Genomic DNA, 22674 nt, shown 5'->3' with positions numbered 1-22674 from the left:
TATTGTTTTTCTCTGGTTTGTGGATGTGACTAGATTAAAGGTCACAACAAGCTGAATTGGTTGACTCTTTAATTTACGATTTTGATCTTCCAGAGAGAATCTGGAGACTATTTTCCAGGACATGAAAGAAGAGTGTCGTCGAATATGTATGCTAGCCAGAGAACAAACAGACCAACTGAGTATATTTAAGATAAAGCCAGAACCTGAAACTGGTAATATCATACTTAAGCTCTTATTGTGATTCAACTGTTTGAAAGCTTTGCTTTATATTTGAAAATACTGCAAATTACACATACATAGAAGTACTTCCACTGTTTACCATCTGCCTTTTTCAAGTCTGTTCACATGGTGCTCAGTATTTCACCAAGAAAACGCACCGCCAGTTTTGGCATTCTATGACGAATGCTCCAAATCACATGCTATAAAAGACAGTCATCACATCAATGGCTCTTGTAATTGTTTTGTCCCTTGGAGTGAGAGGCAGGCACTTACTACATGTGATATCCCATCATACTGTGTGAATGACAGCACTTGCTTGCTTTTAATTTAGCTGTCAGTTCAAAAGATGTCTGCTATGAATGCCTCTAGCCCCATATCTGTTAGAGCAAAACTGCAGGACTGAGGAGAGGCAGAGGACTTATTTTCTAGACTTCCTTGTGCAGACTTTTAAATATTGTTTTCTTATATGGTACAAGAGCTTAATCCAACACTTCCTGAAGACATAGGGAAGGCTTGTTTTTTTTGAAACTGTAAGAAATCCTGAATGTCCAGTTCTGCTAATGCTTACCTTTAATGCAATGTAAGGTACTGTGGGTATTCTCTACTAACTTTTCTTAATAGTAGGATCAGACTCTTATTAAGTGATTTCAATAAACACCTGCCAAATGCACATAGCTGAAGCAAAAGATGTTGATTTCAGCACTTGATTTTAATTTAGGTCATCCATTACTGAAGTTTTGTTACATGAAGTGCTAACAGATATCTCGTTGCTTCAAATTGCCCTGTCTGAACTGTATTGTGGTAGTCTGATTGTATTCTAATAACTTCATTATTTGGGGGTGGGAATTTTGGAAGAAGTGTGCTTGGCAACTTACTTTACAAGAATGGTTTTTATTCCCAACAAAGTGCCTAACTCAACTGTGTGAAAAGCCATACATGATGTAAGCCATATAGATAATAAAAGAAGTGCTTAAATCAACTGTGTGTAAAGATATACATGACAAAAGCTATACAGATTTAAAGTTTGATTTGTTACTTCCATGTTCCACTGTCAGAAGGCTGCTGTACAATCAGTTTTTACTGAAGTTATTCTCTCACCTGGTTAGGAGTAACCATTACCATTTTTATTAAACATTGCCAAAAATGAAGGGTGAATTTTTGAAACAAAGGGAAAACAGGGTCCCATTTCTGAATAGCTATTCAGTTTAAATATTTAACTAATTTGGAAACCAGTGGGAGTTGGGTACCTGAATACCTTCTAAAATCGTGCTCATGGTGCCTAGCATGTTCTTGGCACTGTGTGAAGCGATTTGGGTTCCAGCTTCTATTTCTGCCAGAACACTTCAGTGAATATGCAAGTATGTGTTAAGAGTATGGGACAACATAATTTTCAATAAAATGAAAATGTTTATAGCCATAAATCAAAGAGAAATATAATTACTGGAAGTATTTCCTTTTATTTCTGTTCTGATAGATTTTGTGTCAGAACTAATGTTTGTGAAAGAGAACTACAACTCAATCTGATTTTAAAGAGAAAATAGAAGTTTAAAAAACAGGGAAGGAAGACAAAAAAAGTACACCAACACCACATTTTTAATAACTATATTTAAGTGGACTATTTAATATTTTCTTCATTCTTTCTTCACAGAAATACAGTTTTCCATGCCGATACAGTGCACAGATAAAACTGATGAACAAGCAGAAGAGCTTTTTAAGCCTCGGGTTATAAAGGATATAAATAGAGGTGCATCATGCATCACATCTATCACACCAAGAGGAGTGGGCCAAGATGAGGACAACAACTCTGTAGAATCACTTTCTAAATTTAATGTCAAGTTTCCACCTACAGACAATGACTCTGCTTTCTTGCAGAGCACTCAGGAAAAACCAGCAATTCCTTGTACTGCTATATCTGAAAACATGCTTCAAGATCATCATTTTAACCTGGAGCACAGAGACCGTGCTGTTAACCTCAGTAAATTGGAACCTAACTCGTTTGAAGCTCATGGCATTGATCTCATGACCTCAGCTTTACAAAGTTTAACTACTGTTGACAAAACAAACCCCTCAGATCATGCAAAGCTGCCCATAGAAAATATCTGTGACAAACCATGTTTAAAAACAACAGACAGTGGTTTCACATTTGTACCTAAGCACACAAACCAGGGTGTACCTGAAGTAATGTTTTCTTTAGAAGCTGCTGGAACAACCGTCAGAGGTCCTCATCAGGTATCTTTCTATAACTATTCTACATTTCAAAAAATGGCAATGATTCAGACACACCTTTTGCAAAGATCTTTGAGACTGGATTAATATATTCTCTAAGAAAGCTGATCAGTCTTTTTTTAAGGCAATATCTCATGTCATTTCTTCTTCCTAATACTGCAGAATGTGTTCAAGATGCTTTTCCAGTGAAACATCAGGAATATAAGCAGACATAAGCACTGGATGTTTTTACAAATTTCACTTCATCTAGATATTAATTGCTTCTATATCTATTTCAAAGCTGTCATTAATCCTAAATTGCCCCCTAGATTGCTTTCTTTCTACCCTTGATCTCAGCTGTATAGGGCACACATTTGTTTTAATTGTTTTTCATGTACAGCAGACAATTGGAAAAATGAACCAATTAAAAAGCTAAACAGATAAATACTTCCACTATGAAAAAAAGCTACTTTTTGTCTCAGTCTGAGGTATCAACAACACCCTATTCCTCTGCTCTAAGAAGCTTAAATTTTTGAGATTGTAGGAAAAAAACATAATTATTTTTTTGAATGAAGGAAAGATTGCTAAAATACTTTATTTTAGGTTTATGTATGTAATTTGGGCTTAAATTTCAATTACAGCCTGAAGTCCATGAGAGCTTCTGAAAACAAGGCCCAGTAGCTGTAATGCAGTAAAATATACTGGCATGTTCGGACACTCATGTCTCTGAATACTTTGCTTCTTTTGTGTTACATCCTATCTCAGATGAAAGATGGCAAAATTGTGGAGCTTTATAGACTGATTTTGTGTTTGTTTGGTTTTTTATTTCTGTGGGTTGTCTGGTACCTTGTGAAAGGACAAATTTTAAAGAACAAGCAAATAGTGATAATTCGGAATTCTGTGAGGGTGGAATTCACCTATTTTTACCATTTAGATGGATGAAATTTATGTTCTTTCCTAATGATAAGGTACATGCAGCAGAAGAGCTTTACCTCTCCATTTGGTCACTGCATGACCTGCAGAACGAGCATTTAGAAAGTGTTGTAGGCCATTATAGCTTTAATGTTTTCTTCTCCTAAAATTTACCCAGTCTAGTTTAATTTTCTATTGCAAACCACCTTTTGAGTGAAAATTTTAAAGCATTGAAAGATTGCTGCTATAAGCTTGATTTTTTCAAAAGTTATTTTAAATATCTATTTGTAATGTAAGAGATCTCAATTCTTTACCAACTTATTAATTACAGTTTTTATTGTATTTTTCATTGGGTCCCCAGTTAAAGTGGTGACTAAATTAAACAAATTACCACATTTATTTTACTGCTAGTAGAATTCCTGTGGAACTGCAAAGAATTCACTCCATTGCTTGTTACTATCCTCCTTTTTTGTATTCCCTCTCCAGCCTGTTCTTTTACTAGTTAGTCTGTGTATTCATTTTTCAATAGATGGCACCCTGCATTGTACATTACAGCAAGTGAAACAGCTGGTGTATGGTTATAAATTGATTGGGGAGTTTGCAGCTTAAAAAGTACAGAACAGTGGTTGAATAGCAGTAAGCTTTTGACCATTGGTATTTCTGCAAAATAAAGAAATTAATTTGGAGCCAGCATTTAAAATGTGAATGATCTGTTTTGTGGAGAAAAATGTATTAATGCTAGCATGCAGAGAAAAAGAAAGCTAATGGTGAACAGCGTAGTATTTGAAAGTCATATCTACAATAGCACTGCATTGATTAAAATGTTATTTCTTATTCAGAAGTTTGTTTGATACAAGCCAGTATTAGAATCCATTAAACGTACATCTGTGTATATCAGTATATTTAAATATCCATCACCTTTATTCAGCTGCTTTCAAACTAGGTTTTAAGCATTTTTCACAATTAATTGGACTCAGCTCTAGAGGATTTTTCTGACTGTAAATTTTGCTAAAGATTTGGTCACAGATAATATATATGTAGATTAAAAGAGTAATTTTTTAAGTTACTTGTATACATGCCCTTTTCACTGTGTTAACCTTAGCAAAATTTATGTATAAACTTGTTCTTAGTATTTTTACCACCTTTCTAGGGGGTGGTTATGCTGCTTACAGCTTCTATCATCCCTTCCAAAAATGAAGGAAAAACCAAAAAGGAGAGAATTGTATACCTCTTTTTTTTTCCTTGTGTAGATAAAACTTTCAAGTATTTACTACATATGTTAACTTATAAAATGGAAAACCCCATAAATGCAATAGATTTGGCAACAGCAAGTTCTTGGAACTGCTCTCAGTTGGTGTAATAAATTTAGCTCTTTCCTTCTATGTGGATACTAAATCTAAAAACTCAGTACTGTTTTCTTAGAATGTAACTTTAAAAAAAAAAACGTGACTGAAAAGAGCAGTGGATTAAAATAAATATGGATATTAGTGAACCTAGGATTTTACAGACTACATTTAGCTGAGACTTTCATATAGATGCACATGTTTATTGGTATTTGCAGTTTGAGGGAGTTGTTTCCACCAAAAATACTTCTAAGTATGTTCATGATTTTAAAAGCAATTCAGTAGTCTATTAATCTCAGTATTAATGTTTTTGAAATGGATTGTCTGCTTAAATAGATCCCTGTTCTGGCAAGGATATAAAGCACAAGCTTAGCACTCAAGAAATGGAAGTTAAGTGCCTCCGTGTGTGGGTTGCTGGATAGGTACCTCCCCTTCTTATGTTTCCAAGATGACAAATAGTTTTTACAATACTATTTTATCTTTTTTTCAAATGGTGCTTTACATCATATCAGAAACAAATAATTCTAAACACATTTATGTAGTGTGTTTAAGTGTGTTAACTTGTTTAAGTGTGTCAGTGTCTAGATAGATTTAATATGCAATTTACACCAGCAACATACAATAAGTAGACTCTTTGAGCTGAAAAAAGTGGTGTGATTGCACTTAATTACTAATTAGTCAATTTAATTATATGGATTGCTGACCATAATGAAAGACAGTAAGTCTGCTATTGCTATGTGATAAGCCAAACACTGTTTAAATACAGAATGGGCAGGAAATTGACTCCCAAGAAGTTCAGGGTGGTTTAAACAGAAGGTTTAACCGCTGTGAAAGTCAGCTTAGTTGTACAGGGGATTTCTGTGGGAGAAATAAACAATAGATTCTATTTGGCATGATGAAATTTAAAGAAGAGTTGAAAATTAAAAACCTTGGGTATCAGGATCAAGAAATTTAAAACTTCTAAAGAAATGACTTCGTATTCTTCCTTCCCATGTATGAGTGAAGCAAGAGGAAAAAACTGAGCCAAAAAAACCCTGTAGGGCACACTCTCTTCTAAGCTCCATCCCCACATAGAGCTCATAGCAGCTTGCTGCCATTCTTTCTACTTCGTACTCACAACAGGATGCATTTGGTTTTCGTTTTACTCACAACCTGGTTGTCCTGGCCATATAATGTAACTATTTGATCTTGTGTTGCTAATACTAAAGTTATGAAACTTAAGTTTTAACTTCGAAAACTGATAGAAGACTTTTTGATTCCTTGTTGGTATAGTGTATACTTAGACTCTGAGCTTAAGTGCCTTGAATTCCTATGTTGAATAAACTTGCTAGCTTGAAACTAACTAGCTCAGGGACCTAAAGCAGTGCAGCTGCCGAACCAAATACATTGCAGTTTATAGAATTGCCTGAATGCATGGATAGATATTCACATGGTCCCAGTGAGTTTGACACTGTCATGGCAGGAGGGATCCCAAACAAGATTATTTGTGACACATTTATACTAAAAGGCAGCCAGAGCAAATAAGTACCTTAAGCCTTGACATGGTAGTAATTTTGGAATTAAACTGCAAAGAAGTTATATGTGAATAAGAGTGGAAGTAAAATATTAATCATATTAACTCTGAATCATATTAACTCTGTACAAGAAACATTTTATTCTAAGGTAAAAATGTATTTTCTCATTTCGGCTAAATGGCTATTGTATACTATGATTTCTACAGTAAAGTACTGAAATGCAGTTAAAGACAAGCTTTAGTATGTACCAGACTGATATTACAGACTTCTGTTCATAGCAATATTTATCGTTAATAGATACCAAGGTATTTTTGAATATTTGCAAGGATAGTGTGTTTATAGAACTTAAAAAAAAAAAAAAAACAAAGTCCTATCTTGCTTTTCTTAAATGAGAACTCTCTAGTTAATGTCTCTGTCCAGGCAGGTGTAAAGGAATCCTAATTTAAAGAGGCAGGTATTTTTTTTAGTATAAATATAAACTACAGCATAATGTAAACCTCAGCAATAATAATTTTCTGTTTCTTTTAGCCCATTTGGCAGCCTCAAGACAATGATTTGCTGGCACAAGCACATGCAGACTCTGAACTGAATCAGTGTGGAATATGTGAATTCTGTCGAGAAGTTTTCCCACCATCTCTAACATCTAAGGAAGATTTTCTTCGGCATCTCAATTCCCACTTTAAAGTACAGTCTTAATGTATGAGAATTCAATGGTTCACTGTTTTGCATACATTTATACTTTTTTTTTATTCAATAGATATGATAAGAGTTTAAGAATTAAGACTTCTTGTAACAAGAACTCATGACTGAAATTGTTTGTCAAATAAGCACATTTTTAGTTGTCTTTTGACAAGGCAAAATGAAACTAAGTCACTCAGTACTGTAATTCACATTACTGCTTATTATGCTTCACTGTTAACTTTGAGAGTGATGTCAAATACTTTTTTTTTCCCAATTAATATTTGCCTAAACAGGTCTGAAGTTGTGACTGTATTTATGAATGTAGACTTGCAGGATTATTGCCTTAATCTGGCTGGCAAAATTTGGTGTAATGCTTGGATTTTTTTTGACAATATCCAGTGATGTGATTATGATCTCCCTGAAGTAAACAGGAAGAGAAATAGGCCCTCACTTTTAATTTCTATTATATCATTTCCAAATAATGAACCTCTTAATTCATATTCTTGTAAAATTATCAATTAATAGCTGAATCCAGGTGTGCCAGAATTATGATAGGCTTGTTCACTAGAAACATAAATGAATGGTTGACTTTCCCAGATGAGTTTTTTACTAAATCAAGTAATCAAAAGTAACATATAAATGACCCTTTTGTCAAAATGGAACAGTAATGATTTTATTAATATCTGTTACATGTTATAAAAAAAATAATTATTGTGTTCATGTACCTTTATAGCATTAATAATTACTAAAAATGCTTTCAGGGAATAGGTTATATTGATATGAAGGATAGAAAAGGTTAAAATTTCCCCAAAATTAATAATACCGAAGATTATTTGCCTTCCCTTCTGGTCTGCTATGATGCATTGCCCAAGTCTGATACAGACTAGAAAGGAAAGCAGAAAACCTAATCACCCAAATCTCTGTGAATTTTTTTTTAACCTGAATATAATGGCTTTCTCAATACAATTAAAATCTGTGTTTAGTTGAAACATTGAAGTCTGATAAAGTTTGCACATTTTCTGGATTTACTAATATAAAATTTAAAAATAGGGTTGTTGCCAAGTATTTTAAATTAATGATAAAGGGTGCTTGCCTTTTGCATTTGAACTGAATATAGAGTTTAGCCCTGATATTGATAATTAGCATTAATATTTTCATAGCTGCAAAGCACAACACCTTCTCTTTTTAAAGATTTGTTTGCAGGTGACAAATTTCTGGAAGAATTAACACCTGCGTAATTTTTAGAAGTGGATTTTTCTGCAATTATTTTCTCTATTTTAAACATGTCATGGTTGTGACGGGCTGTCAGCAGAGTGTACTGTAATAAACAGCACTGTACAGTGCACGTCTGCTCCATGACCTGGAGGAAGAGTTTGTTACTCTTCGGAGCTCTAAGCCGTGCCGGTGCGCAGCGCTGCAGAGGCGATGTTCGGCCGTGCGGAGTGCGAAGCACCTCCCCGGAGAGCACGGCTGGGGGTGGTGCCCGGGAGAGGCACAGGTTCCAGCCTTGGGAGGAGAGAAGGGCACTCGCGCATCTCCAGCCAGCCCGACGCACGGCACCGACTCGTCCTCTCAGCCGTGAAATTCGAGCTCAGAAGCTCGCGTTATTAAGAGAGGCACAAACTGCGAATCACCTTTGAAGAAAATAAAGTCATCTGTTTCCCTCCCCCCCCGCCCCCACGCGTGGATGCGGTTCCCCAGGAGCCCTTGAGCTGGCAGAGCCGGAGCGCTGTGCCCAGCCCGCTCCCCGCGCGGGGACAAGGCTCTTTGTTGCTGGAGGCAGCCTGGGGCCCGCCGCAGCCAGGGCGCGGCGGGAGGTGGGGGAACGCGGTTGACCAAAGTCTCGTCGACCGGCAGAACCCATCCATCTCCCACTGTGAGGGCTCCTGCCTAGTGCTGCGTTTTAGGAAGCTGTTTAATCCTGCGTGCGTAAAACTGTTGCTGCCTGAGGGCATCCAGATAGGCTCGCCGATCAGACCACTGCGAGGAGCACTAGTTTAGTTTTTATATAAACAATAAATAAATAAATAAATAAATCTCACGCTAAGCAGTTGTGAGCGACTCGAAGTGGGAGGCGAGCGCGGTCCCTGAACGGGCCCCCCTTATACAGCTTTCCTGGAGGCGGCTGCTGCTGCCAGCAGGGACATCTGCTTTATTACACTCACCAGAGGAGGCTCAGTATTCCTCCCCTTCCCTCCCTCTTCTACACAAGCTCAACCCGGCAGAGGAGGTTGAATCCAAATGGGAAGTAGGATGTCATTAAAAATCATAAATATGGTGGAAGGAACTTGAGAGGACAGAAAGAGCCGCAAATTCGTGCCAAGGTGTTCTACCGAATTCCAGCTCTGCCAGGGCCAGCGGAGCCCTCGCCAGGGCAGCCCCGGGGCTGGAGCAGTTTCAGGGCTCCCGTACGAGTTCCTTGTCACCCCGCCCCGCGCTGACGGTGCGCGACGCGCGAACCCCCCGCGCTCACAGGCAGCGCTCGCAGGGAAACAAACTGCTCCCGTTTCCTATCGGGAGCTCTCTGAGGGACACTGCGGCGGGGCGGCTGCCTCAGCCTGCTGCGAGGGCTCGGTGCCGGCGGCCGGGTAGAACACATGTAGCTCCTCTGTCTCTCCGGCTAACTCGACAGCTGCTCGTAGCTCCAGTAATTAGACTGTCAGTGCTTGTTAGAGGAGAGGAAAACGCTCCTATGACAGATTCCACGAGTCCTCTGTTTTTTAAAAATCTCGCAGAAATCACCAGAGCATTAACTGAGATTTCTTATTTCTCTAGAATCAGAAGGAAAGAAGTTCCCTCTCCGATCTCGCACTCCAATGAGATCTCTCTTCCGACTCCCATGAAAACGTGAATTCGCCCTAAGAAGCTGAGGAAGTTACCTTCCTTCCTCTGCCTACCGGGAGGAAGAGGGAGCTTCGTGGCCTTGTGAACTTGCTTTTAAAATCCCTTCCCCGTATGGCTATATCTAACCAGACAAGAGAAATGCAGTCTTTTCTCCATTAACTGAGCGGAGGAGTCGCTCAACACACAACACGCTCAACACATCCTTCCCCATCCGAGATAATATTAATTCAGAGGATGCTCAGGAGAGGCTGTTACCCCTTACGAACAAAAGCACTGGAGGATCAAGCCGAGATGCTGCTACCCCCACCCCATGGTTCTCTCAGCAGATGAGACTCAGAGGAGGCGATTTCTTCCCCTCCCTACGGTACATTCCCCTTTCCCCCGCAATCATACAAGGTTAACTCAACAGAGGAGTCTCAATCCAAATGGCAACTGGGATTGCATTAAAAAAAAGAAAAAAAAAAAAAGAAAAAAAATAAAAAAAAAAAAAAAAGAAGGAAGGGGGAGAAAAAAATCAGAAATAGGGAAAGAAAAGAGAAAAAGCAGCAGGCTGATTACGAGGTGTCAAAACTGCCAGGAGCAAGAAGGTGATAGCAATCAGGGGTGAGAAGAGTGCGCCATTCGTGCGGGGCAGCTAATTATCCGTCTCATTTGAGAAGAGCAGCATTCGAGGCAGCAGCGTTCGCCTGCTGAACGGTGACAGATTGGCGCGGAGGAGAGGGGAGGTGTTAAAACAATGGAGCCGGGCTTGCGAGCGCTGCTGCATGCTAATCAGCCCGGCCTCCTTCCTTCCTTCCCTCCGCCTGCCTGCCTGCCGCGATCCCTCCTTCTCGCTGGCCGCATGGCAAGCCCAACGCTACCCGGCCCCTCCGCAGCAGCCCGCACCGCACCCGGCATAGGTGGTAACCCAGAGAGAGCTCCGGCGGGCCGCGCAGCGGGGCTGGCGGCACCGGGGGACCTAGCAGGCTGCTGGCTATCAGTGGTAGATTGCAGACCTCGCCCTCGGCGCCCGGGCTGGCAGTAGCCCGTCAGTGCGCTCCCCGCAAGGGGCAGAGGCGAGGAGCTCTTGGTGCGAGTGCCGCGGGCGCTGCGGGCTGACCTCCCGGCCGTGCCCGCCCCGCCGCAGGCCAGGCCACAGCCGGCAGCCAGCAGGTTGCCCAGTGAGAGACAATCTATTGCCGCACCCCAGACCAGGCCGCCGAGATGAGGGGAGTGCAGAGCTGTGCCAATTACTGATGGACTCCAGGGGCTCCATTGCCCTCTCAGCTCTGCACGGGAACTAGAGACCGGAATGCTAAAACATGCAGTAAGCAAGTGGCCTCTCTTCACCGCTGCCTTTTGCCTCTCGGATTGCTTGGCCTTGCAAGCCTGAATGACTCTGCGTGTACACAGTGTGTGCCTTGTGAGGAGGCACTGAAAGGTCTGGCCTTCTCTCAGACCAGGAACCACCGTTCCTTTCCACAAACAGTGCAACAGGGTCTGCAGAGACAGCAGAAATGCTTTCTGAGGGATCTCTTTGGCCCTAGCTTTCCCGGGAAGTCCATGCTCTGCAAGACTCCCAGGGCAAGCCCCGGGGCTGGAGCATTAACAGCCCAGCTACAGTAAGTGCTCCACTGTGCCAGGGAGAAGCAGAGGAATGAGCGTTGGAATGTTTACTCTCCAATATTTCTCAGTTTCCATTCCATCCTGCCCTGAAAGATTTTTGATTACTATACACTTCAAAATAGTATTTATTACAGATTTACATAATCTGTATGTTTTATGTTAAGGCAATAACACATTGATGCTGTACTACTGAAAGGAGTTAATCTAAACTATGTAGTGTCTGTTGTAACAGAGTTCCAACTAAAACATATCCTTGCTTTCTGGCACTGACAAGAAACACGTATCCAGAAGGACATTGCCCAGCACATTAGGTAAACTGCCAGGTGAAGCCGTTGCTCGACTCCTGAACCTTCACTGGGTTATGGATCAGCACTTGGCCAAATTAAATGATGTAAGTCTGTGTGTAACCTCACATTTAATTAAACAAATGTTATTTCAAATAGCATGTGTCTGGTTTACAGCAGGATTCATGGGAATAGGAAAACACTGAAAGGGAATAAACTGGTTTAGGCCTGAGGTAAGCAGCATGGTAACTCAGGTTGAATGCTATTTAAAGTAGATTTGAGTGCATGTACAGCTAGGCGGTAGTAATAGCGTTTAAATTTTGTTATTCTAAGTCTGTCGTTGAGTGTACTTGATGAGATTGTCCATGAGCATACAGATGGTGAGATTTTCATGCTTCTGTGGCATACTGACATCTCAGGCTGTAAAAATAAATTCCCAGATCGCTGTAATACCTAAGAAATAGAAAAATGCAGTCCACCTTAATGCTCTATATTTGAGTCCTTTATGTTTTAAGAGATTTTATATACTAGATGCATAAGTTTGTGTATATTAGGAAGACATTTACAGTATAAAGCAAAATTTGAGATAAACTCTGCACCCTTTTTTTTTGTGCTTCTGAATTTAGAGATATGGAGGATGGAGATAAAAACTTGGTTTGATATTGTCAGTATTTTTTTTTTTTTACTATAGTTGTGGTTTGTTTGTGGCCCCTACTACCAAAAACCAGGTCGTGCCAAACCAATACATTTGTACGTAAGGATAAAAAGCAGAGATAAGTTTTCATTAGGTCAAGTTTACTTTTCATTAAAAGATTCTTGGATTGTTTCTTCATTTCATATAATTTTTCAAGTTGAAAACAAACTGTTATATCTATTTTGATGATTTACACGGCACTAAAAAGGTATTTGGATCAAAAATGAATGCCAAGATATTTTCTCTGCTATAATAAGTTTTTCCCTGCCTAAGAAGCCATAATGTGGAGCAATCCATGCATCAGCCTGTTCAGCCCAGAAACCAGCACTGATATTGCTCATAAATATCCAGGGTAGGGCATCCCTATTGGTTACTGCCTGGCCGCAGACAAGGTACTGTGCTTATCCAGGTTTCTGAACTGACCAAATTAAAATTTTAAATAAAAATATATAGCAGGGTGATATGGTGCAAATGAGCTAAAAGAAAAACATTTTGCAGAGACAAGTACATAGTTTAAAAGGTTTAAAATATTCAATTGGTGTAAAAAATAACTACTTGTAAAAACGTGTGTATTTTCATTATGCTTAATTTGCCATTCAAAACAAGTTTTTCTTAATAAGCTCTATTGTTTCTATCTGTTTTGTGAAATGTAATACGTGTGAGACAGAAAGCAGACTCGGAATGTGAATGAGTTTTGTTTTCTCTTTCTCTCTTTCTTTCGTTTTTAAAGTACAACTTTATTCATATTCACAGGGATCTTTAAGTTGAGAAAAGGATTAATGGAAGTGGCATGACACTCCTGAGGTCACGCTCTGAAAAGATGAAACATGAAATTCTGTCTGCTAGTCTTTTCCTATATCTTATTTGCGTGCAACAGAAAAGTCTCCATAAGCAAAAAACACTCTATAGTTAATAGTTATGTTTTCGCTTTCAGCAATGACACAAGCTTTGCCAGGTTTTCACTGTTTGTATAGTTCATTAAAATACTTTAATAAATGACTCGTTGTTTTAAAAAATCACCACACGATCACCCGAGTAAAAACATCTATATCCTCCCAATTTCTGCAGTGTCAAAAGTACAGTCTCTGAGGGCAAGAGGTTATGGAGCCTTCATAAAGGTTTCCCATCTGTCATCAAGCACAACATCGAGCCCTCTAGGTACTGTGAAAATGATTTTCTCCGGAATTCTCTAGCCCAAAGATGCCATCCTCTTAATTACAAGCTTTTGAGATAAGGAACGCCACTGAATTCCCTGGAGATTCACAGAAGATGTGCAAAAATAATCTCTTCTCTTGCTTGCCTGCCAGGGCTTCTGTACCTGCCCACAAGCTAGTCGGCTCATTTGCTAGGTAATGATGGATGAACCCAGGCAGTGCATCTGCACTGCTGCCCCTCCTGTCCTTGCTGACATGCAGTCTTTCAAAGTTTCTTCTTTATAATTGACTGCCAGCAAGGAGTGACAAATAATGGTTGTGGTTCATTTTTTGGTTTGGGCTTTTTTTCTTTTTGGGGAGGGATGTAGTTTGTTGTGGGTTATTGTTTGTTTGGTTTTAGTTGATCAACTTCCCTTCTCACTATCACAAGCCTGTACAGGGGTTACTCCACATACACAGGATAACAGAATGAAACAAGTCCTTGAGTTCATGGACTATAAGATGTTCTAATAAGAACATCTGCTTATAACAGTTGACCTGAAAAAAACACAGAAACTATTCCTGGGGTCAGTGTGTATGCAAAAGAGTATACGGACAGACAGGGTATGGAATAGAGGCTTTGTGTGACAAGCCCATGCCTGCACAGCAGAAACTGAGCCTCTGGTCAGGTCACAATCCTATCTACAAATGTCCATTAGCACTTTTCCAGCGGTGACAAGCAGGTGAAAGGCCATCCGACCTACCAATTTATCAACAGTAGAGTGTTGGAGGTTTCTGTGGGGTTAAAGGGATTACAGCAATTGTAGGAGGAGGTACAGAACGTGAAGTGAGCAGGAAAAAATATCACTGTAGTTTTATGCAAGTTCTCTGCCAGTACAGAACCAGCCCAGAGGAACTAGCTGGCTGGAATGGTACTGTTCAGAGTGTACATAGACCTGGTGATGGATACGTCTGAAGAGGATTAGCGTTGTAAATCTGAGCAGTATAGACTGCATTTTTAATATGTGGAAACATGTACATAACTCTGGACATAAGGGTGGGGGCGTAGAAAAAGCCACGTCCAAGCTCAATAGGATCACGGGAGAGAAACCTCGGGCTCCATGCCATCCGAGATGTGAAAGCCCACAGAGACTCAGCAGCCAAAATCGCATACACTGATTTTTTAATAGAGTTCTTATCCATGTGTCCATTTAACTGCAGTTAATACAAATCAAATAAGCTTGTTACTTATAGATTCCCAGTTGCCTCAAGTGATACAAGACAGCAGCAACAGGAATATCCCTAATTAGAATGGATTAATCTGATTTCTTTATTCAGGGAGTTTAGTGTCCCTAAGTATTCAAAGAATGATAAAAATCTTCCAGAATAAAGCTGCTGAGGTTTAGACCTCCTTCTGCCCAGGGAAGAGGAACAGCAGGTTTACTCCTACCTTTAATTTACTTCTGCTACACTTCTACCGTACTTCATCTCATTCCTATGTATCATTTCTGAAATCTCTTTCAGCACACTACGCCCTGCATTTTTCCAAAGTTTTTAGTCCATATAATTCTGTGCACAGACACAGGCATTTCAAGCAAGTAATATTGAGAATACACAGCTGGAAAGTAATAAGAAATGTTATATCACTTGGTTATGAAATATCTTCCTACACCTTAGCAAGAAATTAAGAGTCATCATTTTAAAATTTACTTTGTGTAGTGATAACTTGGCATTATATGCCATGACTGCAAGTGCAACTCTTTGAAGATGTGTAGTAACCTGTGAATGCCTCCTCTAGGAGAAGAAAATTCTTTATGCTTCACAAATTCTTTTAAAGTCAGTTCAGTTCTACTTTTTAAATTTTATTATTTAAGTATGTGTGTGTTGCTCCTTTATGTGTCTCACTGACCTACCCATGAAAGAGGGGATCTAAACGGGACCCACACAGACAACCCCTGATCTTCCACACAAAGCTCTGTTGTCGTGAGCGTGTGGGGTGATCGATGGTCAAGTGTGCAAAAAGACCAACATAGATGTCATTGGCAGAGAGCCTGCAGTCATGCATGCAAGCTCACAAACCCACTGAAACGTGACGGGTGCAACAGCAGCAACAATTTATAAGTTAGTCTTGTTTTTTCTTTCCTGTAGAATAGCAGGAATGCCAAGAAATGCCCGTTGAACACTATAAACACAGAATGAAAAGGCAGTCCCCTCAGCCTTTTTCGACCTCACTATCCAGTGGAAAATGGATGCAAGACCTGGAAAGTGATGTGATTCTCAGACCTGTCAGATCTCTTATGGGCCTCAAAAGAATCACACGGCCACCAAGTCCAGCTTCACTTTGATTTAGTAGCCCATCACAGAGATCACCAGAAAAGGCTATCACCAGAATGGCAGAAAATAAATTTTCTAGCCTTTGCGTGAGGGTAGCAAGATGAGAAGGATTATAAGACTCCCACTGCATTTCAGAAGGTCCATATTTCCCACTGGGCCTAAGTGACTTTTCTATTAAAATAGTTATTATAAGAAACTGTGAAGAAAATGTTACTCTGTAACAAACAAGCTGGTAGCATCTTCTGATGAAGACTCTGGAGGAAAGAACACCGAGAATGAACTTGCCAGCTTGCTTTCCTCAGAACTGGTACCTTTCTGAAAACTGGTACTGAAGCTAAGAGGGCATTAGCTTTCCTTTAAAAAAAATATTCGTGGCACGCGTGGGTGTATTTGTGCTGGGAGGGAAAGTTTCTTTCTTTAAAAATAAAACTGTTCATTGGGTTGTTTTTTTTAGCCTAGGCTAAAGGGACACATCCCTTTCTTTGTCTTCAGAAAAAATGGCAGAAAGTTTGAATCTTCACACTTTCTCTTCCCAAAATAAATGCTTTATTAAGATCAGATATATGATGACCTAAAATAAATAGGCAACAGATTCCAGGTCCAAGCACACACAAAAAGTACCAAAAAAAAAAAAAACCCTCGTTCAAAATATTTTTTGAAGACATAGACTAATCTCAACCTTTACATTTACAGTTGTGAAGCTGCAGTGAAATTCCATTCAACTGAGTTCTGAAAGTTTTACTCGGTGGCATTTCCTGAGGTTAACTGTTTGTGGTGATGAGATGCTGTAAGCAATAACACAACTCCCAGAGGGACCCGTGCCTGAGAGCACTGGTGAACAGTTGAACTGCCATGTCTGCTATATCAGAGGCTGGGATGTACACTGGACTGATTTTACCATCTTATTTAAATGTGATGGTTTTCTCATTTGTTGCATTGTTTGTATTAATACGAATATCTTGTTATGTTTGTTTTGTCTCCTGGGAGCCAATAAAGCTGTGAAGTTTTTCTTTACACCAAATGCAGCTCTACGGGCGATCAATCAATGGGTAGTTTTTGGATAATCTGTGAGAGTGAGAAATCTAATAAAGCAAGAAACTAAAAAAGGAAAACAAAGTCTATTTTCTGTTAGGTTAGCTACGTCAGGAGTCAGGCTTTCCACCATGCCTTTATAAGATATTTAAGCAGCTACATTTTACTATCAAGGTAGCACCTCACTAAATTAACTTTCTGACATATAAAGGAAAAAGTTTAGACATCATGACCTCGGCATCAGTGTGGGTTACTTACTTGTACAATTAAATTTACTTTGACACTTGCATTTCTCCCCACCTCCTCCTCCTCCACAGTGGTATATGAAAACACATTAATGCAAAATAAAGACTAATCATGAAGTGAGAAAACAAATAAGCGACATTTTAAAATTACTATTGCTTTGCTATACCAGGCATAATGTTAAGAAATAGGTAGACAAAGATTATATAGTTGGTTTCTAGGTCGCAACAAGGTCCATAGGAAAACATGCCATTTAATTTCAAGGCAGCAGTTCTCTTATCACAACAAAATGAGTTATCAACAGATCAAAATAACAATCTGAATTATCTAGCATTAGTGGCTGAACTGAACAGCCCCAGATTACGTGATGAATTGTTAAATTGTGGTAGCATTGTTTTGGAATTGCTAATTAAAAAACAAGTAAACCCCCATGACTCTGGATATGACAACTGAAAATATCCACAAATTATTTAATAAATGAAGCGTCTAACAACTCTAACACTTCCTGCTCTCCTTGTTAATAAATGTAATTTGAGGTAGATTTAAAAAATCTCCCATCTAAACAGTGAATTCATTACGCGACGTTCAGATCTCCAGATGCCTATGGACTCCTCGGAATTAGGTGTTAAATAGACAAAAGTGAACCAAACTGCCTTTAAAAGCACAGCATGACCATGTAATTCTTTTTCCAGTTTGTGGTAAAAAATGATGAAACTTCTTTCCAAGTAGCTATCACCCAGATTTAGTGTGAAAAGTAGTGTAATTGTAATTCACGCCATCAGGGTCTATCACTGATAGACTATCAGCTGTTCTGTAGTTAGGAAGGCTTTCTTTTCAAATAGGAAAGCTGCCAAGTGCTCTGTGATACCTCCAGCAAGCTTATCGGATGGAAGATCGGAGCCAAAACAGCAGCTGCACACATATGCAAATTGGCAATTAATAGTATAACATTCTGGGGAGGGTTGTTTTTTTTGATTTTTTTTTTTTTTTTTTTTTTTTTAATATGGGAAAGTATAGCCGAGCTACCTTAATATTAACCTTAAGAGTGACAGGGAACTTCTTGCCTGAGCGGCCAAAGAATAATTACCCTCTGGAGAGACTTTCACTCTATTACTTTCTTTCTTCACACAAAGATCAAAGCTTTGTTGTCCTGCCGAGTTTTTCTCCATCATGAAAGTTAACTTCAGGGGATTTAAAAAAAAAAAAAAAGGGATACCTTGTAGCTGCAACTCTCGAAAGCAGGAAATCGTGGCGATTCGTGCTGCCTTCCGCCCCCCACCAAATGTCAAAAAAAACCGTCCCAAAAAGTTAGGTCGTTTTGGTTTTTGTTTAGGACGATTGTCCTGTTCGTTGAAAAGATGTTCTGTGCTACATGGGATCTTACATTTGTTATGGATACTCTAATCAGCGACAAAGTAATTGAAGGATTAGTTTTATATATTTTCCCCAGGCTGCCGCAGCAAACCAGCTTGCTTTATTTAGCCCAGCATGTATGAATACAAGACTTCCAATTAATGCAGTTGCTTGCTTAAGTCAGAACATTGCCTTTCAAAGGATCCTCACATGATCCTTTTCTTGTAATAGCAGGCTGGAGCTGGAAAGACTTTGCAAGGCTGCTGCATTTCACACCAGCCCGTCCCCAGCGCTTTCCCCAGCGTCTGTCTGGCTCTTCTAGGACAGGCGTGGGGTGATTAACTGATGTTTTCGATAATCTGTGAATTCTTAATAGTCTTATTTTCACGATTAAATATCTCAGCGTCTTTAGGATTAGGATTCTCCACGAAGGCAGGCCAGAAAGTTTGCTCCTCTCCAGAGGCAGGAGCCTCAGGAAGGGATTTGCGTGGCGCGGTTTGTGCGGCGCCTGCCGTGCGGCGGGAGCCTGCCTCCGAGCACCGCCACTTCTGCCGCCTTTTCCCGCGGCCGCCGGCGCTCCCGTCCTGATCCCTCTCCGTTCCCGGGCTCGGTAATTCCCGCGGCAGCGGGAACTCGGCGCTCGGCTCCGCCGGCTCCGGCGCGGCCCGGCGGGCGCTGCCGAAGGAGCCGCGAGCGGCGCCGCTCGAGGCGCGCGGAGCCCGGCCCCGCCGCAGCCCCGCGCCCGCCTGCGCCTCCCTCCGTCCCTGCGGGCAGCCCTCCCTCCGTCCCTCCTTTCCAGACAGATCCTCCGCGGCTCGCCAAGCTGCGCCCGGGCATTCCGACAAAGAATGTACGTCCAGATTTAGACGCTAATTCTTCTCTTCCATTATCAAATCAACATCGCACACAACTTAGAGGAAAGCGGGGCTATGAAAGATCCATCCGTTCTGGTTTTCAGAAGGAACTGGAAAATATACCCATTTATATTCACAGATCCTTAAAAAGTCAGATCTTCGAGAAGGACGATTTGCCCTGAAATACCAAGGTTCCAAAAAGCAGAACGATACAAATCCTCACCTGAAGTCGACTACAGCAAAAGGAAGACTAGAAGACTAGCTTGACTAAAATATAAATTCAATCGGACACAGACAGGAAAATCCGTGTGTAGGATATCCATCAAGCAGTGTTTACATTCAGATGGATTACCATCTCCCTGCTTGTTTGGATTGTCATTTGTGATGTCTTTTTCCAGATTGCAACACCTTTGTCAATTCACTCCTTTATTTTCTCCAGTGTCTCACAAACCCATAGAACAGTCATCTTTCAAAAGTGCTTTAGTTTGTTTTAAAGCTTCCTACTATTAACCCATGCCACTATGCCAAAGTTTATAAAAAATATAATAGGACCCAATACTTTCTCCCATGAAATAATTTGCTTTTCAAGTTTTAGTTTGAATAAAGAATGGCCTTCAACTTTACATGAATATATATGTTTGTGTACATATAAATAAAAAATTTTGCCTTCACACAAATCCTTTGCTACTTCTGTTTTAATGTTAGCATAAATCTCATTAATCAGCTAAATTTAAAACACAAGGCATAGATAACACTGAACACATAATTTCAAACCTTAATGCATAACCTAATCAAAATAATTCTGATGTTTACAGTATCATGTTAGTCTACTGTATCCAGGAAATTCAGAACAAAAATAATATGGTTAATTTCATTATTAAGGAGAACAGGGTTTGGACCTCCATCCTGTGTTCACTTAATTAAAACTGCATACTGGAAAACATGTGGTGCTGTACAACTGCATGCACTGCTTTGAGAGTTTGCTGACATCTGGGCTTGCAGAACACAACCTCTCTCTCTCAACTTTGGGTATGGTTTCCACATAATTGATATCTGGGAACATTTGCATCGGATATACACACACACAACCGCGCAAAGAGGAATTAAAAAAAAATTCTGAGTACTCTGCTCATACACTTTTATATGTTCATTTATCTCATTTGAGGAGACAATGTTGCAAGTTTGGTTTTGTTTTTTTTTAATTCTCATCTCCAGACAAAAAAGGAAAAAGTGGGTTTATGGCCTATGCTTGAATATTTTTTAATTTGTTACCAAAGTTCAAACAATTTAACTGAAAAATACACGTTAAGGTAACACATTATTTTTTTTTCATTTTTGTAAATAAGAACAAGCTTTGTTACTACTATGTGAAAGGTATAAAGAAGCCAACCTTTATCAGGCAGCAGTTGGTTGATCAAAAAACCTACACAAGCTCCTGGACCTGCCTCACCATGTGATGTCTCCTTCCTAGCTAGCAGGCCAGAATTCAAAACTAGAGGTTAAGGGAATAGCCAGAAACATTCTGGGGATGTTCCATTAAAGGAACAGGACATGTCTTGGAGGTCTTAGGATATAGAACTAACCTAAGGATAACTTGGGATACTGAAGAGAGGGGAGTGGCTAGGGCAATACAGGAAACAGAACTATAAGAAACCAGTTTTAATGTCAATTGAACAGCTTTTCACTTTAAGAATTCTAATATTTCATTATTGGACTATTTTCCATGGTCCTGAGACAACAGGAAAGAAAGAAATGCACAGTGAATTTCAGAACTTTGTCCATCAAATTTTTGTGCTGTATCAATTTTGTGCTGCAGAAAGCAATCCTTCAACTTTTACAGCTGTTCTTAGGGGCAGGAGAAAATTGGATGCACTTTTACAAATGCATTCTCCAGACATTACTAAAGAGAAGCTGTGAAGAGCAAAGATTGAAGAAGAAAAGAAGTCTCTTAAATATGATGGTAAAAGAAGAGTCACAAAGCCAGCAGGCTCTTATGCTGTCTATTTCTATTCAGTTTGAGAGACCAATGCAAAAGACTTTGTTTTATTCCTTTTGCTTTTCTTACAATATTTAAACATTTTACTAATATAGTCTTTAATGTTAAAAGGTGATGCTATATTGTTGCACTTGAAGGATGTGATTTGAACACTGTAGACTAAATTGCTTATTAAAGTTAAAACAAAAGAAAAAATTATGGGAGAATTCTGTAAAAGAAGAGCCACAAGGCATTCTCTAGAATATTGCCTTCTCCAAAGGCTGAGTTGCTCTTCAGTGAGACAGAGTAAATCAGAATTGGATTTTTCCTGTGAAAGAGAGAGAGATGAAAAAGAAAGAAAAGAAAGAAAGAAAGAAAGAAAGAAAGAAAGAAAGAAAGAAAGAAAGAAAGAAAGAAAGAAAGAAAGAAAGAAAGAAAGAAAAAGAAAGAAAACTATTCACGAAAGTAATTCAGGGGACAGAACCAGCATTTCTAAATAATATTTGCAAAACCTTACTAACCCTGGCTAACCTGTAGCTATTCCAGCAACTCTAGCCATTTCACTGAAGATGCCTTTGCAGAAAGTGATCACAGTGGAGATTGATAACTTCCATATTTAAGAGATGAAGAAAACAATGTGCCTACAGATATAAACCACTACAGGTGGGGAAAAAATGTCCTCCGAATACTAAGCAAATTAGATTATATAATATTAAAACATTAAAATTAATTCACTTGGTTTGTATAAGCCATTTGCAATATTATTCACTTGTACAGAACATTTTCAGCAATAATTGTAAGAACATTTTCAATATATAAACCCACATCATCCATACAATATATAACTGACAATTAATCAACCCTCCAAGAATAAGTAATGGAAAATTAGGTAAAGGCATAATACAGCATACAGTACTTAGTAACTGAAAGGCAAGAACAATATTGTATTAGTTGTAGGACTGGTACTGTTTGTCAGATTTAAAGGGACAGTTCCATATACGGTATGAGAAAAAAGGTATCATAAACATTTCATCTCAGAGGGACCTTAACTGATCGGGAAAGGTCACAGCAGGAAAAATCTGCTTTTGTGTTATCTGAAATACTGGAGCTGGTCAGATGTTCACAATATATTGCTCACCAAGAAACTGAGCCCAAGAACTATTAAGTTTTTTGGTGAATAACTTTGAATAATTAATCCTTCTGAGAAAATCACAATCTGTTCACCAAGAGTTCATGAAAAAAACAAGGTGAATAATTCATTATGAATTATTTGACCAGTTTTAGCAATGAGATTCTAAATCTGCCTTCTTATGGATATTAACCTCATTAATACTATGTAGATACAATGCTTAAGGAAAATTTAAATGATTAAATACCGCACATCTCATACGATACTATTTAAGCTAGCGACTTTTCTATTTCTTGCCATACTTTGGAAATAAGTCTTTA

At 39.3% G+C, this 22674-nt stretch overlaps 1 protein-coding gene across 4 annotated transcripts in view; it reads left to right on the top strand.

Moving 5' to 3' along the window:
• The window catches only part of TANK (TRAF family member associated NFKB activator), a 29340-nt gene extending 19564 nt beyond the window's left edge, over positions 1–9776 (top strand). For 2 of the 4 annotated variants that reach the window (XM_039699071.1, XM_039699098.1), the window contains exons 7-9: positions 94–212; positions 1868–2448; positions 6722–8947. In XM_039699071.1, coding sequence (XP_039555005.1) covers positions 94–212; positions 1868–2448; positions 6722–6889 — 868 coding nt within the window. In that variant the 3' untranslated portion in view covers positions 6890–8947. Of the gene's footprint in view, positions 1–93; positions 213–1867; positions 2449–6721; positions 8948–9649 lie in introns of those variants that run through there. The other 2 variants (XM_039699088.1, XM_039699079.1) reach the window with 2 other exon arrangements.
• The last annotated feature ends 12898 nt before the right edge of the window (positions 9777–22674 follow it).

This window comes from Passer montanus, unplaced genomic scaffold, assembly GCF_014805655.1.
Source record: "Passer montanus isolate IOZ18808 unplaced genomic scaffold, ASM1480565v1 scaffold1, whole genome shotgun sequence".
In the NCBI taxonomy this organism is placed as follows: Eukaryota; Metazoa; Chordata; class Aves; order Passeriformes; family Passeridae; genus Passer; species Passer montanus.
The sequence above is the reverse complement of the archived record's forward strand: the minus strand, read 5'-3'. Positions and strand labels throughout refer to the sequence as shown.